The following is a 20,570-nucleotide window of genomic DNA, read 5'->3' on the forward strand; positions in this document are numbered from 1 at the left end:
GTAGCCTTTCAGGCTGCCCTGCGTGCCGAGTGATTGTGTTCTGTCAGATGTGAAGAGCAGATGTCCAAGTGGAACCCTCAGCTGGGACCTCATGAGCTCTAAGATTTGAATTATCTTTTGGAAAGTGCTTGGGGAGGGGGAGAAGAGGTTTATGGTACACCGTAAATGTGTCTAACTGGCGTTTCCTTTGTGCCCACCTCGGCCTTGGTTGCTCTGAAAGGGCTCATTGTCTCTTTCCTTGGCTTGTTTAGCGAGCAGCTCTTTTCAATGAGGGGTTATTCATGGTCCGGTCTTGGATGAATGTTTCCTTTGTGGAGCTGTCTGAGGGAGATGTGAAAGGGGCTTGTGTGCTCAGGGCAGCCATTACCCACTTGATGGGCCATGATAAATTGACTTAAAAATGTAAACAATAAAAGCAAGTGGCATAGTAGGAGCCAGCACTGTCAATGTGAGAATAGGGGGAACATGTTGTTCAGCCTTCTGAGAGGGATGAATTTGTGTTTTCTCATAGCTGTCCCAGACCAATTAGAGAAGTTCAAGAGAACTTGAAGGTGGAATGACTCTCCCAGAATGGCTGCAGGCAGAGCAATGACTTTAAATGGCATAAAGCTCATTTTTTTTTTCAAGTTAAAATTCCACAGTTAAGTTTTCTATTTATAAGTGATTATTTTTTTCTCTCTCTAGCAGTAGGGATCCCCCAGCTGCAGTTTAGCTGGTCGTTTAGGTGCATTAGGGCACCGCTTACCCTTCATGGCTCACACTGAACATGGCTGCGCTGCTCTAGTGCCGTTGCTCTGCGGTTCCTGTGGTGCCTTAGCACCAGAGAACATAAGTATCAGCATTTCAGGAGCATCTTCACCTTAAACTTGTACTTATGAGCTATCCAAAGGGTTGACTGTTTATAACTATCACTCTATTGCTTTTAAAGATGCTGATGATAAGGGAACTCCCCTTCTGTGAACCAGTAGCTTGTGAGTGCAAGCTGCCTGCCTTTTGGGGTAGGTGTTCAAGAAGGTCTGTCATAGGGGGGTGACCTTTTTTGGAAGACTTTGCGTTGCTTCAGGTGCATCTCATTATCCAGAGCCTTCTGTCCCGTAACTACAGCAGGTGCAAAAGTTTAACGGTGGTGGTGGTATGGTGGAAACACCTGCTGGCTTTGCACTGCAGTAGCTTGTTGGCCTCTGTGAGGAAGGGATGTCTTCCTGCTGCTTAGAGGCTTTTGGAGAGACCTATAGAAAAGAGGGCTGGAGAAGTGGGGAAAAAAGACATTAAGGAGCAAACATGAAGGATTTTGAACATGGAGGACTGCACAAGCCTGTTGCTGGACATTTCTGAGGCCCTGTGGGTAACTTCCAGCTCCCCCAGCGGGTGTACCATGGCATGCACAGCTGTTTTCCACTGCCATGTCATTAATTGTCATCTTCGGACGCTGAAATACCACTATTTGTCCCCAGATCTTGCAATTGGAGCGACTCCAGCCCATTGTCACGGCTCATCCTTCAAGCGTCTTGCTTTTTGTGCAAGAAATTCCCCCATCACCTCCTTCAGCACGTCTCGGGGCTGCTTCCCAGGCCCCTAATGAACCAGAGCTCCTCTCCTCCATGCTAATTACCACCCCCCCTAACGCCTGGGGCTCCTCTCCGTGCTAATTACCACCCCCCTAATAACCCTGGGCTCCTCTCCGGCCCCACCACCGTCACCCAGCGGGCTCCTCCCGCAGCAGCCGGGCAGCGAACCACCCCCCCCACCCCGGGGGCTGGAAGAAACGAGCGGATCCCGGGGGAGGGGGCCGAGCCCTGCGCTGGGGGCGGCTCCTAGGGCCCGGTACCGGCGGGGGGGGGGGGGGGGGGCGTCCCCGGCTCCCGGAGCCTGCGCGGTTCCTCTGGGCACCGCTGGGCACGGTGGGGCCATGGGCAGGCGGCGCTGAGCGCCATGCAGCAAGCGGAGCCGGTGGCCGAGCCGGTGGCCGAGCCCATGCCCGGTTACGGGCAGCTGCTGCGGCTCGGGTACGGCAGCCTGGCCGCCGCCGTGCGGAGCTGCGACGACTGCGGCTGGGAGCTGGCGAGGACGACGTGGGCCGAGAACGCGCACCTGGGCTGGGGCGAGGTGCTGCTCTGCGGGCTCGGCGCCCTCGGCTGGACCGCGCTGCGCCGCGCCGCCGCCCGCCGCCTCTTTCGGGTCGGTCCCCGGGGGCACCGGGAAAGGGAGGAGAGGGGATGGGGACGGCACCGGGCAGGGCCGGGGGCTGCGGGATGGCGGCGGGGGCCGCTGCACCGGGGAGGAGGGGGGCTCGGCCGGCTTCGTCCGGGGCTGCATCCTTGGGGGCCTTTGCTCGGGGAGCTCGTCCTCCCGGCCCGGGTTAAATCCCGGGGCCCCCTTGCGTGGGGAGCTCGTCCTCCCACCCCGGGGTTAAACCGCGGGGGTTCATTGCGTGGGGAGCTCGTCCTCCTGCCCCAGGATTAAATCCTGGGGGTCCGTTGCATGGGGAGTTTATTCTTCCACCCTGAGATTAAATCCCGGGTCCCCTTGCTCGGGGAGCTCGTCCTCCCACCCTAGGGTTAAATCCTGGGGGTCTATTGCATGGGGAGCTCATCCTCCCACCCTGGGGTTAAATCCCAGGGGGCCCTTTGCACAGGGAGCTCGCCCCCCTCCATTTAGGGCTGCCTCCTGGGAGGCTGGCTGTATGGGAAAACTCATCCTCCGTCCCCTGGGGCTGCACGCTGTATGGGGGCTGTTGCATGAGAGGTCTCACCCCCGTTTTTCCCCATGTTCTGGACCGAGCGTCCCACTGCATGGGAGAGCTCTCCCCATTCCCCAAATAGTGGGGTTGGGGAGGGGTTGGGGGTTATTTCTTGCACGCAGCCAGGCTGCACCGGCTGTGCACGGGGGGAGGAGGGGGCCACGTTCCTGCGTGCCATCTGCGGTTCGCATGAAAAATGTCCTTCCCCGCTTTCCCTCCTGGTGCAACGGCGGCGAGGATGGCGTGGGGATTGCTGTGCTGCAGTGCCGGGCTGACCTTCAAGCGTGGGGGATGCAGGGATGCCTGCAGCCAACCCTCACAGCCTCCAAGCGGGGTTTGCTGGCTGTTGTCCCCCCTGTTAATACAGTACTGCGTAAGGGACAGAGGGAGCAGGATGTCCCTGAGGGCGAGGAGTAGCCCTCTTTAATTTTTTGCTGTGAAAAGCATCCATAATGAAACAAGACCTCCCCTTTCCCTCCGATGGCTTGGTCCCAGCAGAGGCGATTTCTTCCACGCTGCCTTCTTAGAGAGGTGCCGTGCACGCTGCTGGCCATTCCTCCGGCCTCAGAAGGAATTAAAAGCCAAAGTAATGCAGGTGCTGTGCTCTGCAGTTCGTTACTGTGAGGTGATGGAGCACTGGGACAGGTTGTCCAGAGGGGTTGTGGAGTCTCCGTCTCTGGAGAGATTCAAACCTGCCCGTATAAAATCCCATACAACGTGCTCTAGGTGACCCTGCACGGTGGGAGCATTGCACCAGATGATCTCTGGAGGTCCCTTCCAGCCTCGGCCATTCTGGGATTGTAGGATTTTGGTGCAAGTCCCCAGCCCTCAGAGACACAGCCCCAACCCTCCCCTCACCGCCCCACAAGCGTGGCGGCATGTGGGCCTGAGGGAGCTCCTCAAGTGCAGATCTTTGTGTCTACATGGGTCGGGCCTCGTTCCCCGGGGAAATCCCTTCCTTCAGAGGCCGTTTCACAGATTACAGGGTGCAAGGTGGCTTTCTTCGATTAGGCTGTCCGGAGTTACAGCTTCCCTCTCTGCCCTACATGCTGCTGAGGCCTGCTGCTGAGGCCTGCCTCTGAAGCAGCTCTGCCTCTGCTGCTCCGAGTTGCCTTTGCTTGCCGGTAACGTGAGGTGGAGTTTCACCTCGTGCAAAGCTCCAGTCCCGATCTGGAGCCATTTGAAGCTGTTGAAGCAGCTTGTAGGCAAGGTGTGAGGAAAAACGTGCTGGCCTTTGACGTGGGGCTGAGTTTCACCTCGTTACCTGCACCCCTGTCTGCCTGGGGCTGCTGCTGGGCTGCGTGCCGTGCCTGGGACCGCTGGGGTGAAGGAGGCTGGAGGTAACCCTAGGTCTGTCATAACAAACTGGAGGTATTTCCTTCGTGCTCCAGTCTCTCCTTGTGTAAGGCTTGCCTTTACAGAGCGAGTGGTAAGCGGAGTGTGAAAAAAGCCCTCAGGAGCCCGCTCGGTGCCCTTGGCGGACACTTGGCAGCAGGCGCTGTGCTGAGGTATCGTCCCTCAGAGAAATGGGTCACGGTTGTAATTGCAGAAGGGCGAGCAGGGCTGATCGGAGCTGGTTCTTGTGGCTACACCTGCGTGTTGCAGGGATGAGATGCCGAGCGAGCGTGCGATACCATCAGTTTCCTCCCAGCAGCTAGGTGGAGGGGCAGCAGCAGGGAGAGACAACTATGTGTGTGTATGGATGTATTTATTTATCGGTTTGCAGCTTTTCTCAGTTTATTCTGCTCGACTTGCTATGGGAAAAGCTGGAGGTTGTTGTGGCTTTCCTCTAAAACCTCTGGCAATTTTTAAGAAATTGGTTTGTATTGCATGGCCCCTGTACGGGCAGCAGTGGAGCGGGTCGTTCGGCAGCAGAGTGAACGGCTTCATCTCTTGGGGAAGAGAAAGGCTGGGGAGAGAAAGTAAAACCTTGTTTAGGCCTAGGAAGGAACTTCTGTGATCAGGACCCTTCACTTCCCCGTGGAGGCTCAAGGAGCATCCTTCCTCCTTTTGAATCTCCTCATGTTCCCTGCGAGAACTGAAGCACGGTTATAAAACTGAGCGCACTCAGTGTCTGGAGAACGCTACCTTCCTGCACGTTATTTATAAATGACAGATCTCGCTGCTTGGATTGTGATTCTCAGCCTCCGAAGAGGAAGTGACTCTCACCACAAGGCCTTGAAGTGTAAAGTGCACCGTGCTTTGCTCTGGCTGTGACCACTCCTCTGCGCAACGCGCGCCTTGAAGACCTGAACCTCTTCCTGTGCTGTCTGCGGCGCCCTATTTTTATCAGCAGGAGCAAAAGGACAGCGGCTGAGCTCCTCGCTCTCGTGTCGGACCGCAGCTCCGTTTAACCTTTGCCACAAAATCGCGTCACTGTTGGGTTGAAGAAGTGGTAAAGGTTGTACATGTCACTAGGGGGGTGTTGGTTAGGATTTGAAAGCGCGTCCTTTTCACCTGTTAAAACTGCTCGGTCTGCGTCTTGCATTAGACGTGGTTTACCCGTCATCCTTCGAGTGAAGACAATTTTTGGCCTGTTGCCTCTTTTTCACAGAATCCTCGCTGGTTGCAAATACAGAAAGGAGTTGTTTTGGTGTAGGAAAGATCCTAAGGAGCTGAGCAAATGCGGATCACCAGATAGGGAGGGGCCCTGCAGTCAGCTGTGATGGGGGCATGGGCATACCCACGAAGGGCTGAGAGATGTTTCCTTCCCCTCTGAGCTCTGCCCTGGGAGTCTCTGCTTTATCCTGTGGACTTCTGAGAGCACAAACTTGGGTAATGCTCAGGGCACGTCTGGCTGTAACAGCTTGCTGGAGCTGCCGATCTCTTCCAGGTATGAAGACCAAGCCAGGCCCAGGTAGATGTTCCCCCCTCTTGAAGCTTCCTCGGTTTGTGCCCCTGTCCTTCTGTGGTTGGTGGCTCAGCTCTGTCGGTCGCTGAAAGCTGCTGTCCTTGGTGTGTTCCCTGTGCAGAGTGGCTGCAGCCAGACCTGAGGAGTTGGGTTAAAAGATGCAACCTGAGCATCTCTGCGTTCCCTCCTGCAGGGCAGCTGAGCCGAGCAGTGCTCTCTGCTGCTGGGATTTGAAGTCCCTGTGTCAGATAATCTGTAAGCAGCGAGGAAAACCTGTTCTGAATAAGTTCCCATTCTCTGAATCTGGTGATTGTCACATAGCCCCTCTGTCCTTAACGGCTGCCTGCCTTTTCTCTGCAGTGGGTAAATATTTTCCATTTTTGGCCCAGACACCAGTCAGCTTGCTGGCTTAGCGGTGGTGAAATTTGTAGGACGTTGCGGCGTCCTCTGCAAGGAAAAGCGTTGTGCAAATTGGAGAATGGCCCTGGAAAAACGGGGTTTCTAGGTAAGTGATACAGCATAGTCCCGGGAAGGATGTGGCAGCTGGAAAGCAGCGCTCCGTTATCCCCTCCAGTGATTTATGTAACTTTTCTGTATCCTACACTATTGTCAAGACTTATTTTTTCCAGACCCCAGAACCGGGCACGTGAGTAGAGAATTCTCCCCCCCCCCCACCAAAACCCACCGCCCAGAGCAAGCTCTGCTGCGAGCAAAGGACACCTCCTGTGCCCCGGGGGAAGGGCAGCCTGCCCAAAAGCTCCCCGGCTCGCCCCGCTGCGCTCTGCCCGGCGTTTGAAGCACGAGCCCTGCAAGCTCAAGGGGAGGAAGCCACAACAATGGCTCTTTTCTTCTTCGCCCAGGGAATGAGGCTGCGCTGCGGCGTCTCGGAGCGGGGGCTCCTTCCCCCGTGCTGCTGTGTCAGCGTGCAGGCATGGGGAGGTTTGTCAGCCCCCGCAGCACCCTCTTGGCAGCTGTGGCAGGTCTCGCCGAGCTCTGCTGCTGTTGCTCTGCTCTCCGAGGGGTGAATTTTACAGCTTGCAGAGGAACCGAGGAAGAAGTGATGTCTGTTGGCTTGTTGCAATTCTCACAGAGTATTTTATTACATGTTTATCTGGGAGATATTGTCCCGGGCCTACCGCAGCTTCCTGGTGCCTTGGCTGCTGCATGGGTGGAGAAACTGAGGCACCGAGAGCCTCGGTGCCTGGTGTAATGGAGCAATGAGAGCTGTGGGGTGCCAGCCCTTGGGCCCACAGCCTTCAGGAGGTTCATTTCTTTAGATTTAGAGAACGGTGACGTTTTCCTGGGCCTTCTGCAGGCTCCGTGCCCCATCCCTGGTGTGGCTGGGGGTGGCAGCAGGTCTGGGAGTGGCGGCCGGGCTGGTGTGGAGGGGATACGGTCCTTGGGGTCCACCACAGCTCCGAGAGCCACGCGCAGGGCTGCGGGGAGCAGCGCTGCTGCCGCCACGGAAGGGGCCGTAGCTGGTGGCCGTGGGCAGGTTTTGAATCGGAGCTCTGCTCGTCATTATCATCCGCGTTGAGGAGAAGCTGATGTAAAGCTGCCAGCTCCCTGGGCTGAGGATGCTGCGTGCCAGCCGTTCCTTTGTGTCCCTCTGGGAAACTGGCAGTGCCCAGAAAGCAGACGCAGCGCGGCTGGGATTTGGCCAGGTCCTCGTCTCGAGGCTGGGGAGGGGGCAGAGGCGATGGGAGCAGGCTGGGGATACAATTCCTCCGCAACAAGCTTCGATTCATAACCCATCGCTGCGAGCCTGCCGGGTTGCTGGCAGGGCTCCTGCCCCGCTGCGAGAGCTGGTTGTGGATTTAAGGGGATGCTCAGCTTTCCCCATGCGCCTCGGGCTGCGAAAAGGAAGCCAGCACGTGTTTGCTTTTTGCAGGATTGCTTTTTTTTTTTTTTTTGACACTTCAGCAGTGCTGTAGGCAGCGCCGGTTTCGATTCGGGTTTCTCTTTCCAGCTCCAAGCCGCTCTCCCAGCGCGCTCTCACCGCCGCTTTGCTCCTTCCCTCCCCGCAGGTTGTGCGAGGCGTTGCAGAGGGGGCGGCCACGGCCCCCACCCCGCTCCCAGTTACTGGTGCAGGTGAATCAGAAGACGCTGGCGAAGCTTTGCGTGGGGTAACGGCGAGGAGGGAGGAAGGAGGGCCGGGCGCCCTTTACGCGGAGCCCCATCGCGTCGCTTGCCAAGAGCTCCGGCCTCTTCCAGCTCCGCTCTTCCCACCGCAGCGCCGTCACCCGTGGCAACAGGCATCCATCCCTGCAGCATTGCCATGGGAACGGCAGCAGGAGGCATCTCCCACCCCGGGGCCTTTTCATCCCCTGTGCGTCCCCCGGTGCGCAGCCCAGGTTTTGGTGGCACCTCCCTGCAGGCAGCCCCTTGTCCCCCCCCGGTGCTGCTCAGCCGTCTGGGGGATGTTTCTCTCCGACCTTCCCCAGCACGGGGACCGCTGCAGAGCCAGCTCCTGCCTCCGTAGCGCTCGGGATGCAGTCGCAAAGCTCCGTGGCTGCTGCAGGAGGGCTCTGCCCAGGGCCTCTTGGTGACCATATGCGCAGCGAGGGCTAAAATCTCCCCGGGCAGTCACCAGCGCAGGCCCTTCGCTTGGTTTTGCATTCCCCCTGGACTCTGAGGTGCTGCCGTGCCCGTGGCAGGCTGTTCACCGGGTTTGCTGCACTGCTGCAACCTCTGCCAACAGCCCGAGCATCCAGAAAACGCAGGTTGACTTGGTGGCGTGTGCCAGCCCCACAGGTGACGGTCCTTGTGTCGGCTCTGCCTCCCTGGGGTAGAAATGCAGTGTCCTTCCCTCTTGGCAGGGGGGGAACTGAGATGCAGAGAAGCAGCTGAATGACTTGGCTCTGCTTTGAGGCTGGGACTTAGTTTGATGCTGAGCCCAGCATCCTAAATCCAGCCCCAGCTGAAGGGGGCAGGAGTGGCAGGGGCCTCCCCAGCTCGCTGCCGTCGCAGCGTGTTGAGCTGTGCCCCATAGCCGAGCTGCTTCTGTGCTCCGCTTTATGGAGACACAAATAATTCATGCTTTCAGGACTCGGGACTTTCTGTCTCTGCATTATTCATTCACCCTTCAAGCTTCCTTCTCTTTTTCCTGCCGTGGCTCCTGGTGGAAGAAGCCCTGGCAGCAGCGCGCTCCCGGTCTCACGGCCGAGAGCCGTGCTCTGCATGCGAGATACCAGGGGGAGGCCGGAGCTGCCCCTCTGTAGCTGGAGGGGTTGTGGGCAGCTTGGCAGAGCACTGCGGGGCCGGTGCTTCCAGGTCTGAATTTCCCAGCGCTGGTCAGGGCTTAGAACAAAGCGCTTTTGGGCTGGGAGTTGAGTCCTTTGAAAAATCTGACACAGAGGGGGGCTAAAAGCCAGGCCGGCCTCTGCCTGGGGACAGCTGGAGCCTTAATATAGCCTTTGAGCATCGAGGAGCCGAGCACTAGCTGCAGAAAGTGCTGACCTGGGGCAGGGTATGGTTACTTTGCAAGCATTTTGTTTTCATCTCAAACTTATCTGGTCCCTCCCGGTGGAGCTCTCGCCCCGGGGCCTTGGGGTGTTATCAGCAGCGGCGATTCCCGCGGGACCTTGAGCGAGGCTCCCCGCTGCTGGCTGCTCTGCCGGGGCTGCGGGGCCGATAGGGCTCTGTCACTGCGGTGACGAGAAGCAGAAATGGTGCCTGGTGTTGCTCACTTGCCACGGAGGGAGGACGTCAGTGCCCGGAGCCGTGGCTGAGCTTGGGGCGCGCTCGGCGGGCGGCACCGCTCGCGCTTCCTGCGGCGTGCACCCCGTCTGGGACGAAGGGCAGCACTTGCTGCTCCGTTTTGCTCCGAGGGAGCCGAGGCCGTGTAACGCTGGGGTTTTGATTTTAGTGTCACTGACCTCGTGGCCCAGCTCTCTGGTCGTTGCAGAGAGCCGCGTGGTGCTCGTCGTGGTTGGAGTGAGAAAGTTTCAATCTTAACAGCGCGAGCAGGCTGCGGGGCTGCTCGTCCTCCCGTTCGTCGCTTTGGCCATATTTGGGGAGGCTTCGCCTCCTCTTCCTGAGCCCTGACCGGTAGGAGGGGTGCTGCAAACCCCGGGGAGAGAAAAAACAGCAGCCTTGCAGTGCTGGTCAGCCAGAAGAGCTGCTAGGGGTGAGCGTGGGTAGGTGTGAGCGAGCAAGAGGACCCGGTGCCCCAGCCCTCGCTGCCTGTAAAATTGGCCTCCTCCGGTGCTGGTTGCCCCTGGAGAGGGGTCCTGTGCTGTGCCGGCCGGGAAGCAGCAGCAGCAGGAGCCGCGTGTTTGGTTCTCTGCAAAGTGAGCTCACCCAACGTGCTTCCTCACTTGAAAGCTTCTTTCCTGGGAGTTGGCAGCGCTGCAAAGTCCGTGCGCGCGGGGCGGTATTGTTACAGCTTCCTCCTCTGGGCTTCCTTACGCAGATGGGGCTCGGTTTGATTGGATTTGGTATTGACTCGGTTCTCCAAAAGCCAGCTGTGCTCAGGCCTGTTCCTGGAGCGAGGGTGGTGGAGCGGTGCCCAGACTGCGATGCATGCCGTAGGCTTCCTCCTCCGCAAGGCTCTGCTTTCGCAGCTTCCCTGCGCGGCCAAGGCTGAGTGAGCGGCTCTCTAGCCTTGCAATTCTCCCTGCGGTAGACTCTTTCTAGAGCCTCCTCATCCTCCTCATTCATGCTGCAAAGAGGGCCAGAAAAAACGGGGCTCGTGTCCCTGGTTTTGCCCTGTCTGGTGTTGGAGCCTTGGGGATTCCCTGAGTTCTGCCTTGGGCTCTCCGGGGTCCCTCTGCCCTGCATGACGACACTTCTCCCCTCTCCTTGCAGCCCTTCGGTGAGTGGTGCAACTTGCAGCCGAAAGATGCTGCCAAGATGCCTGAGAGTGCCTGGAAGCTGCTTTTCTACACGTTATCCTGGTCGTATGGCATCTACCTGCTCTTCTTCACTGACTACCCCTTCTTCTATGACCCTCCGTCTGTCTTTTATGGTACAGTAAGAATCAGGGAGAAGCGGGTACGGATGAGGATGTCCAGGCTGTAGCATAGCTGAGTTGAGCGAGGGGACTGGAATTGGTGGGAGCAAAATTCTCCGACTGAACCCCCCCCAGATTGCCTTTTCCATGATGCTGTGAGTGCAGAAAGGGCACAAGAGGCTGCCTCCGTTCATTTCGTTACAGAGAGAGTGTCACCTAGTGGCTACTGCAGACGGCAGGGACTGGGATGCCTTCAGCTATGGAGGGGAAAGGATTTGAGCAGTTAAATTAGGAGGGAAGTAAATCAAGGCTCTGTCCTCAGTCTTGGAGGGGAGCGGGTCATCCTGGGACCAGGATACCCGGGTCCTCCTCCAGCCTTTGCCCCTTTTCCACCAGGGAGGTCCCGAATGGGAGCTGGAGCACCTGAGCGCAGCGAGGTGCTGAGGCCACCTGGGGCAGCTCTGGCTGCTGCTTGCTTTTTGCTCTCTGCTCTCCTGTCTCTCTGTTGCTGACGAAGGCTCCGTGCTCGCGGCTCTGGGCTCACCTGGCCGTCTTTGTCCCGCTTCAGGCTGGAAGAAGGGCATGGACGTGCCCACGGACATCGCCATCGCCTACCTGTTGCAGTGCAGCTTCTACGGGCACTCCATCTATGCCACTGTCTACATGGACACGTGGCGCAAGGACTCGGTCGTCATGCTCCTCCACCACGTCGTCACGCTGACCCTCATCGCCTTCTCCTACGCTTTCAGGTGAGGGATGTGGCTGTGACATCGTCCCCCTTGTGCTGTACCAGTGTAGCCACGCAGCAAAGGCCGTGGCTTTTCCATGTGTCTCGTGGGTACGTCCCGGGAGGACTCTTTCTGGGTCAGTAAGGATTTTTCCCTCCCTACAGCTAACCCTGGCTCCGTGCTCCTGCTCGTGAGCCACTGCACGCTGCCATGTCGTTCAGCGTGGATTATTCAGGAGTCCTGGCGGGATGGGCGGTGTGTGACGGGTGCTAACACCGACTCACTGCCCCCACATCTCCCTCTCTGCCCCGCTCTCCTGCAGGTACCACAACGTGGGCATCCTGGTGCTCTTCCTGCACGACGTCAATGACGTGCAGCTGGAGTTCACCAAGCTCAACGTCTACTTCAAGCACCGGGGGGGTGTCTACCATCGCCTCAACGATGTCATCTCCAACGTCGGCTGCCTCACCTTCAGCGTCAGCTGGTGAGTTTGCCTGCCTGCCCAGCCCCGATCCCGCTTCCAGCCGTGTCCCCGCCAGCTTTTGCAGCCCCCCCTGGTGCCGCGGGGTACAGCCTGCTGGGTGTGTGTGCCTGGGAACGAGCCGTTCCTATAAACTGTTTGGGAAGAGGTTCCCGCAGAGCCTGACCCCATGCTGGGCTTGGAATCCTTCTGTAGTCACTTCGCCGTCTGTCACCACCGAAGTGCCTGTGAAATCTCGCTTGCAGCATGACAAATGACCCCAGGGGAGGAGGAGCTGTTTCCATTTTCCCACTCCTTTGGTTTTAGCGGCAAGAAGCGTTTTTGCAAGAAGCAAATGGGACGCGGGCATGTCCCAGATTCCAGGCTCGCTGCTCCTCCTGGGGAAAAGCAGGAGAGGAGGATGAAGAACGGGGATGAGTAACGCAGGTTCTCACTGCTGATGTGTCCTTTTGTCTCCCTCCTCCTCCCCGCAGCTGCTCGGAAAAGCAGGGGCGGCAACAGGAGCTGTCGATTTGAGGGGGAGGAGAGCAAGGAAGATTTTAGTGATAAAGCAGGGAAGCACAGGTCTAAGAAATCCTTCCAGTTGTATTCCCTTCCTGTCCCCCTGAGAAAATCTGCGGTGTAGTCCTGCTTCTACCCTGAGAAAGCCTTTTTTCAGCCCTGCCTCTGGTGCCCAGCCTTTTCTGCCTGTGATAGTGTTCTCCCTTCCGTAGCTGCCCTTTCAGGGAGCCTGTGTGAATTCCTGTCCAGAACCAGGCCTTTAAACCCAAATCAGATCCCCAGAGCAGGGGCTGCCGGATGCAAGGGAGGCTGTGCTGGAAGAAGCTGCCCGGGGTCCCCGTGGGCTGTTAAACCCAGCCTGCTACCTCTGCCCTGCCAGGTTCTGGTTCCGCCTCTACTGGTTCCCCCTCAAGGTCCTCTACGCCACTTGCCACTCCAGCCTCCAGTCGGTGCCCAATATTCCCTTCTACTTCTTCTTCAACGCTCTGCTCCTTGTCCTCACCCTGATGAACATCTACTGGTTCCTGGTGAGTCGGGGGAGCTCGGTGACCTCAGCTGCGGCTGCGTAACGCCTGGCCCGGGGTGTCTGGGGGGCTGCAGGGCTGGGGAAGCACTGGGATTTGGTAGGGAGGAGAGGAGGGAGGCTTGTGTCAGTGCCCGGGGTGCTGCTCTGGGCTAGAATTCGGATCTGAATTGGATCTCACACCCTGCAGACCCGTGGGAGGGAGCAGTGACAGTGGTTGGGACTGCCATCGCCCGGGGAGCTCCTTGGCACTGCAGCAGGCTGGAGCTTGATGCAGGTGTGAATCCCCCGGCGTCTCCTGAGGCTCTGGGGAGAGAGGTGAAGAGCGTGGGCTTGGAGGGCTCGCAGCAACAAGCTCGACCCTGGGCAGGGATGGTTGAAGTCGGGTTCCGGTACCTGCAGGAGCGCTGCCTCCCACTGCTGCAGGTCACCAAGCGCGTCCCAGGGTTTTGGGCCCTTTTTGGGGCTGAGGACAGCAGAGAAATGCCCAAGTAGTGAGGGGTTAGGTGGGACGGCTCTGCGCCCCGCGTGTCGTGTGGCTGATGGTGTCTCTCCCTCGACAGTACATCGTCCTCTTTGTGGCCAAGGTGCTGATGGGGCAGATGCAAGAGGTGAACGACGTGCGCGAGTACGACGTGGAGGACAGCAAGAAAACCGCCGTGGCTAAGAAGAAAGAGGGTGGCCTCCAGCTGCCCAGCGCTCTGAAAGAAGGGTGCGTGGGCAGGGGGAGATGCAAACAGCACCCGTGGGTGGGGGGGAGATGTCCTGGAGTATCTTTCAAAGTGTCCACCACTGTGCTGGAAAACAAGAGGGTGCCTTGATGCAGAGTATTAAAAATAGCTGCAGGGAACAGGAGGAACTTTGTCTCTCTGTGCCTAGGCATTGTGGTGCGTCAGTCCGGCTTTGTCCCGTGAGTCCTCACCAGGCAGGGCTGGCTCTTCACTGAGCAGCGTCCGCACCTCGTGCGGTGAGCACCAAGTCTGGCGGGATGCTGGAGCCTGCAGAGCAGGTCTGGCTGACTGGGCACCAGTCTGAAATTGTGAGCCTGTTAAGGCAGGTCTGAGCTCAGCAGCGATTTGTGAAGGTGAGGGAGGGAGAGTCGGTGTGGAGGCCGAGGCTCATTGTCTGCTGTGCTCTCTTTCGCAGGATGCACCTGAAGAACGGACTTGTAAAAGACAAGCGGTTGTAAGAGAAGCGTGGCTGCTGCAGCCTGGGCAGCCTGGCTGGATCTGGGGACTGACCCAGGGCCCGACACTCAAACCCAGCAAATGAAAGGCACAAGAAGAACTTCATCCCCGAAACCCCTGCGTCCCCTGCCTGGAGCTGGGGAAGAGATGCCACTGATGGGAACAGGGCTTGCCTGTGACCGGGCTTCACCCGATGCTGATGTGCTTTCTGTAGCCAGTACGTGCTGGTTCAGTTGAGAGGCTGTGGCTTTGCTGGTCCAGGTAGGATTTGGAGCTGGCTTTAGGTCCCCTGGTGTTTCCTCTGTCGCTCCATCCCCCAGCTATTCTCAGCCCCGCTGTGATTTCCCATCTTTATTTTTGGTCCCTTCCAACGACCCTGCCTCAGCAGCGCTGCAGGGTCTTCGGACGTAGCATCAAACTGGAGAGGGAAACATCCTCTGCTCACTGGCACCACTGTCCCAGGCCAGGGGAGCCCAAAGCCAGCTCTGCTCCAGCTGCCAGCGGGCACTAAAGAGGGATTTGCAGGGCACCTCTGAGCCTCGCTGACCAGGAGGGGTCCCTAACACAGAGCTGTCCGTGTTCACCTCGAGGCTGTAGCACGCAGCAGTTCCCATGTGCAGGTCTGCCTGGAAACCCAGCCCTAGAGCATAATTCCAGCCTCCTGCCCTCCAGGACGAGGGCCAGGACATCTAAATTGCTTAAAACACCCCTGTAACTCTTACAGTTGCTTAAAAAGCCAGCCCTGGGCACAGCTCGCGCAGGGTCCCCTGATGAGGGATCTCCAGACTCTGGCCCAGCAATGTCTGCCTGCTCGAGTGAAGAACAAAACCTCTCTGCTCCCTGCGGTGGTTTTCCAGGCAGCACCAGCCCCGAGCCTTGCAGGGTCCCCGAGGCCAGGCTGGGCCGCGTGCCTCTTTGCTGGGAAGCCGTCGGGGTTTTACTGCCCTCGGTCTGAGCCCGTCCCACTGCTCCCTTCTCGCAGGACCCGTCCCCGCAGCGCCCTGGGAAGCAGGGCTCCCCCCAGCCGGGGACAGTAGGCAGGGAAGGGGGATTCAGGGCATCGATTCCAGGGTGGCTAATTGTTGTTTCCTTCTGTTTGGTCTCGCAATGTTGATTCAACTCCAGGCCCATTGTGTGAGGCTCAGGGAAAGTTCCTCAGCAAACAGAAAGCAAAATGTGACTTTGGCTGGATGGAAACTGTGCCACGCAGGGTCCATCACCGTACTTGTAATTACCCAGCAGTGTTTCGGAGGGCTGCGTCTCGGTGCTTTGGTTCTGTGGCTGGTTGGCAGGAAGGAGGGAATGAAGGAAATCGGATTTCTTAGCATCAGCTTGCCCAGGCTTCAAGGTTTGACCAAGTAACTCATCGGGCAGCGTTTTGTGTGTGAGCTTGTGCCTGGGGGACCCTGCGTGGGGAGTGGGTGCTGATCGGGGGAGTGGGTGCTGAGCACTGTGTGCGCCTGGGGTGTGTAGGTGCGTAAGGCAGGAGGGGAGAGTTTGAAGACGTGGTGTGCTGGAAGTTGTCAGCCTTTAGAGGGAAGCATCAGACGCTGCGACTGAAAGGCTGATTTGGAGGAGGCAGTGAGAGGAGACCCTGACCCGCGTCCCCACCTGGACCCGGGTGGGATGGCCTCCAGATCCGCCCTTCTCCCAGGGCTCTGGAGCGGTGCTCGACGTGCTGGCAGCTCTGTGTAGCCCTTTCCCATCACCAGGGGCTTTGTCGTTGGGCCTCGGTGGTGGGGAGATGTGGAAGGGGCTGGGAGCAGAGGGAGGAGGGCAGCTGCCCTCCCACCACGCAGCCTCAAAGGGTTAACAGGCCCCGGGGAGCCTGGAGGGCCCGCTCCCACCCTCTGCCCAATCCTGGGAATCCCTCTGTGCTAATTGAGCACTAACGAGATCAAAGGCTCCAATCAGGCAATCAACACCCCCCTGGCCCCTGCCTTCAGTGCCCCTGCCAGCGGGTCCCCAGCACAGCTCTTTGTCTGCGGGAGGAGAGCGGTGATGGGGCCTCTCCCCGCGCCTGCCAGCTTCAGAGCTGGCCTCGCCTGGGCTCTGCTTAGCGTCAGTCTGGGGATGGATTTAAGTTTGCAGGAAAGTTTGCTGTTAAAATCCTTGGGTTTGAGCACCAAGCCCAGCCCCAAAATCCCCATTCCTGTGCCGTCTGTGCTCTGGCGGATCTTCCAGAAGAGAAAGACGCCTCCTGCAAACAAAGACCTGGCGGATGGCTGTAGGGTGGAGGAATTTAATGTCCCGGGGAACATCATCCGTGTCTTCACTGACCAAGGTACAGAAATGCTCTTGTTTGGGTCCTGCCTTTCGGAAACCCCTCTGCACTCTGGGCTGGGAATGGCTGGGGGAGGACAGGGCAGTGGATTTCTCTGAGGGAAATCCCCGCTGTGGGAACTCTGCTCCCTGAGGATGTTGTAGGTAATTGGTTATAGTCTGGAACTGAGGGGGTGAAGCTGTGTAAGGTTCTGTCCTGCGAGTCACCCAACGCAGTCGGAGGTGTGGGTTTGATCTTCGGTGACCGGCTTGGCCTGTGGTGCTCGTGGTGGGGCCCTGCGTGCAGCGATGAGAACTGGGGTCACGCGTGCACCCCGGGTGGAGGCTGGATGGATGCTCAGCCGTTTGGCTGTGTCCTGTCCCCCCTTCTCTTCCTTATCCTCATGCCTCCGGCTGACCGTGTGGCACATCTGGCCACTTCAGCCCGTGGCTTCTCTGAGCCATTCCCAGTTACATGGGAACTGCTTGGTCGGGGTCCTCCAGGCCTCAAGACACCACCGAGCTCTTGTGAGTCCAGGTTTCCAGTGGAGATCTAGGGCTGGCTGCAGCAGGCAGCTTTACCACTTCTGTCACTTTGCTGCTATCTGCCCTTCTTCCCCCTGCGTCCCAAACATCCAGCGCCCACAAGAACCCCCCTGTCCTGGGGGGAGATATTTACAGCTGAGGAAAAATAATGCCCTGAGGTGTTAAGTAGCTTTTAGAGGAGTGTTTGTGCCCTGTCTGCAAGGGTGCGGAGGCAGCAGGGAGGGACACAACCGCGCTGGTGTGGCTGTACCATCTCGGGGCCAGGCTTTCCGCAGGCTGTGCCGTGGAGCTGATAGCCCCCAGCACGGCAGCATTGCCATCCTGATCCAGCAGCTGCGGGCATTTGGCTGCCTGCCTCTGCTCAGACCTGTCTTCCTCTTGCTGTGCCGCCAGGAGCTTAAATTGGAGCTCTGGGAGGCTGATCCTGCTCAGCGAAACAGTGCTCAGCCACCGCCACCTCTATTTCTCCTTCTTTGTCAGGCCACTTCATTCATAGCGGGCAGCCCCAGACGTTGCTGTGCCTGCAGAAGCGTCTGTACTTTAATCTCTCCGTGCTGGAGGAGGGCGAGCGCTTGACAATGGCTCAGCTGGAGATCAAATTCAGCCACAACTCCTACCACACGTCCAGCCGGGGGCAGGTTTTTGAGCTGAGGCTGTACCAAGCCCCCCAGCTGCCTCTGCGGGGGACGCCCTCCCACGAGCCCGGCCGCACGCTGCTGGTGGAGCAGTCCTTCGCCCGGCTGCACAAGTCTCTGCTCTTCAACCTGAGCGGGGTGGCGAAGGACTGGAGAACTCACAGTAGGAATCTGGGCCTGATCCTGGAGATCTCGGTGAGCAGCGGAGGCGGAGCGTCAGCCGGGGCGAGCGGGGGGCCGCAGAGCCTCTGCGCCAGCATCGACTCCTTCCTGGATACCTCTCTCTTGGTGGTGAGCCTCAGCCAGCAGCAGTGCCGGGTCTCCAGGAGGAGGAGGAGTGCTTACAACATCCCCGTCACGCCGAGCAACCTCTGCAAGCCCAGGCGGCTTTACATCAGCTTCAGCGACGTCGGCTGGGAGAACTGGATCATCGCCCCGCAGGGCTACATGGCCAACTACTGCCTCGGTGAGTGCCCCTTCCCCCTGACGGCCGAGCTCAACAGCACCAACCACGCCATCCTCCAAACCATGGTGCACTCGCTGGACCCCGAGGGGACGCCCCAGCCCTGCTGCGTCCCCGTCAGGCTGTCCCCGATCTCCATCCTCTATTACGACAACAACGACAACGTGGTGCTGAGGCACTACGAGGACATGGTGGTGGATGAGTGTGGCTGCCGGTAGCGGAGGGGCTGCGTGGGTGCGCACCGTGGGGTCCCGGGTGAAACGTTGAATGGTTGATGGAATAAACCCACGTGCGTTAAATCCCCTCTGTGCTGGTGTTTAGGGAGTTTCCCTTGGGACGTGGGGTGTCAGAGCTCCCCTCTGCCCTGCCTCCTTCAGGTGCAGCCAGGGGGGAGGTCTGGCACGAAGGGATTGTTTTGGGGTTGTGCTTTAGTGAGAGCTTGTGCTTGGCCATGCAGCCAGAGCCAGCAGACGGTTATGGGATCATGATCAAGTCCCTGGGTGTCCCGTTGTTCATTCTGCACAGGCGATGGTGGCACCAGGTTGTGAATCCCGGCCCCCTCTGTGCCTTGCAGAGCTGGCGTTGCCTCTGCTGCTCAGCCAGGGAGGGGCCTGCACGGCACAGCAGCAGCCAGGCTTGTGCTTTTCAGATTTTTTGGCTAAATGCTGCAGCTTTTGCGGTGTAAAAAAGAAACGACCTAGTCGATGACGTGATGCTGACATGTCCCTGCTCCCCTGGGGCTGGGTTAGGCTGCAGCCTGCCGGCAGCTGAGGCGGGAGGTGCTGCTCTGGCCCTGCTGCAGGAGGAGGTACGGTGTCACGGCGCCAGTGAGCTTCTCTGCAGCTCTGAATCCCTTCTGAGTACTGGCAGGGCCTGGGGGACAGCGGCGATGGCCTCTGCTTCACGCCTGGACAGCAGTTACTGTGCGGTGGTTTGGGGGTGAGGAGGTTGGGGTGGGGGGTGCTGAGGGGCCGCCAGGCACTGCGGTGCTGAGGGCCAAGGGCAGGGTGCTGGGATCTGTTTTGGCTGAGGGATGCATAAAGCAGGGGCAGCCACACTGCGAGGCGAAGGGGAGCAGGGGGAGGCGGTGGCATCCCAGTCCCTTGTGGGGTGTCGCAGCGGTTCCTTTACCTCCTGGGTGAGGCGCTGAGAGCAGGATCCCCGCTGGCAGCTGCGGAACCAGCCAGAGAAGTGGCCGCAGCCGGGTGGCACCGGCGCATCGGGCAGCAGCAGCTTCGCGCACCGCAGCAGTGTTACGGCCCTCATAATTCAGGCACCATATTCATATGCTTATGCAGTTTTGGGGTTCCTTTTGTTTAGATAAGTTTTTATTTGTTGTTTTTTTTTGTTTTTGCTTTTTAAGGACGTGAGGCCAAGCCGGCAGCTGCTGGCTGTGGGCCCCAGTCCGTTGCAGTAGTGTGGGTGTGTGGGTGTCCCGAGGCTGTTTAATGCCATTAACAAAGCCAGCAGCCCTGTGTTGTGTGGGACCCAGCTTTGCGCCATCCCCTCTGAGCAACGGTGACCACTGAGGAGTTGCTGCTTTGCTTCCCCCTTTCCCTACGTGGGCTGTAAAGTCAGAGAGCAGCTGCACTGTAACGCCCGGGCAGAGCTTTGGGGCCATGCACTGTGGCGTTACACAGGCAGTGTGTGCCGAGGCAGCACCAACGCTTCCCCAGGGGCTGTCCTGGCACACCTGCAGCTTTGCTTTGCTTTTTTTTTTTTTGGGGGGGGTGGGGTGGAGTGGGGACACACAAGGAATCTGAGTTAGACTTGAATATATATATTTTTTAATTTTACTTTTTTAAATATGAGCCTGACAGTGTAGCATGGATTTTTTTTTTTTAATTATTCTTTTTGGTACCTCTGTTGTATTGTCTTCAAGGTCTGATGAAGTATTACCAGGCTAAGCTGGGCCTTCTCCCTCCCGGGAAGCACTAAAGGTTTAACCACTGTTTAGTTTGCAGAGGAAATGTCCTCCTGTCCCTGTGACAGTGTTTTAAAACACACCTGAAACCTGTAGCTGAAGACCAAGACTGGAGTAGGTTGATATAATTAGTGCTGTAGCATGCTAACATTTTCCTGTCCAAGTGCGTGTCTCAACTTCCCCACAGACTAGCAGCAAGCACCAGGGTCAGCCCAGCCCCTTAATCCAGCAGCTGAACCAGAGCTTTGTTGGTAGCAAGGTCAGACACAAATGTTTTAAGAGGTTAACATGGGACTTTACTTGCTCTAGTAAAGCCAGCAGGAACCGTTTCTTCCCTATGTGAGCTGGGCAGGAGTCACAAAAAAACAAAGTTTTTTGTATTTGTGCTAAGAAACAGAAACGCTCAGCTACGGGAGCCAGGCTGAGCTTTGATGTGAGTAACGTGTAAGTGCCACCAGAAGGGGAAGCACGAGGTAGGAGATCTTCAGGCTGGACTTGTCACCTCCCAAGCCTGCACGTTGTCACACCCTGCACAGGCACACAGGGGTGTAGCGTTCGCATTTGAGCCAGAGGAGGGAAGGGAGGTAGGAAACTTAAATAGAGTTTTCACAGTTCATTTGCTTACCCATGTACGCTGTGCCCACACCACACTTTTGTACTAGTCTGTGTTTAAAAAAACAGTAATAAACTTGAAATTTATACAATCAGACTAAGTTTTAATGAATGTTGCATGGTTTCATCATTGAAAGTTAGGGGCCACCTTGAATGCAAGAGC

General features: G+C 58.0%; 2 protein-coding genes across 3 annotated transcripts; both read left to right on the forward strand.

Annotated features, from left to right (window-relative positions):
* The first annotated feature begins 1,822 nt into the window (after positions 1 to 1,822).
* Positions 1,823 to 18,564, forward strand: CERS1 (ceramide synthase 1). Of its 2 annotated transcripts, none has more exons than XM_040537248.1 (7): positions 1,823 to 2,178; positions 10,401 to 10,407; positions 11,114 to 11,294; positions 11,596 to 11,757; positions 12,635 to 12,782; positions 13,342 to 13,490; positions 13,925 to 18,564. In XM_040537248.1, the coding sequence occupies exons 1-7, from the start codon at positions 1,933 to 1,935 to the stop codon at positions 13,965 to 13,967; spliced, it is 936 nt and encodes a 311-aa protein (XP_040393182.1). In that variant the 5' UTR covers positions 1,823 to 1,932; the 3' UTR covers positions 13,968 to 18,564. The 2 variants fall into 2 exon arrangements, with proteins under 2 accessions (XP_040393182.1, XP_040393181.1); XM_040537247.1 differs by having other exon boundaries at positions 1,824 to 2,178; positions 10,401 to 10,560.
* LOC121059983 (derriere protein-like) lies at positions 15,967 to 18,564 on the forward strand. The gene is made up of 2 exons (XM_040537249.1): positions 15,967 to 16,249; positions 17,254 to 18,564. The coding sequence occupies exons 1-2, from the start codon at positions 15,967 to 15,969 to the stop codon at positions 18,087 to 18,089; spliced, it is 1,119 nt and encodes a 372-aa protein (XP_040393183.1). The 3' UTR covers positions 18,090 to 18,564.
* Positions 18,565 to 20,570: the final 2,006 nt, after the last annotated feature.

This window comes from Cygnus olor, chromosome 26 (assembly GCF_009769625.2).
Source record: "Cygnus olor isolate bCygOlo1 chromosome 26, bCygOlo1.pri.v2, whole genome shotgun sequence".
Classification (NCBI taxonomy): Eukaryota; Metazoa; Chordata; class Aves; order Anseriformes; family Anatidae; genus Cygnus; species Cygnus olor.

Excerpts from the sequence above, each read along its gene's own strand:
- CERS1 (XM_040537247.1), top strand. The coding sequence starts at position 1,933 with ATGCAGCAAGCGGAGCCGGTGGCCGAGCCGGTGGCCGAGCCCATGCCC. Across the intron at positions 10,561-11,113 it reads CCCTCCGTCTGTCTTTTATG|GCTGGAAGAAGGGCATGGAC; the intron begins GTACAGTAAGAA and ends GTCCCGCTTCAG. Across the intron at positions 13,491-13,924 it reads CCCAGCGCTCTGAAAGAAGG|GATGCACCTGAAGAACGGAC; the intron begins GTGCGTGGGCAG and ends TCTCTTTCGCAG.
- LOC121059983 (XM_040537249.1), top strand. The coding sequence starts at position 15,967 with ATGGGGCCTCTCCCCGCGCCTGCCAGCTTCAGAGCTGGCCTCGCCTGG. Across the intron at positions 16,250-17,253 it reads CCGTGTCTTCACTGACCAAG|GCCACTTCATTCATAGCGGG; the intron begins GTACAGAAATGC and ends CTTCTTTGTCAG.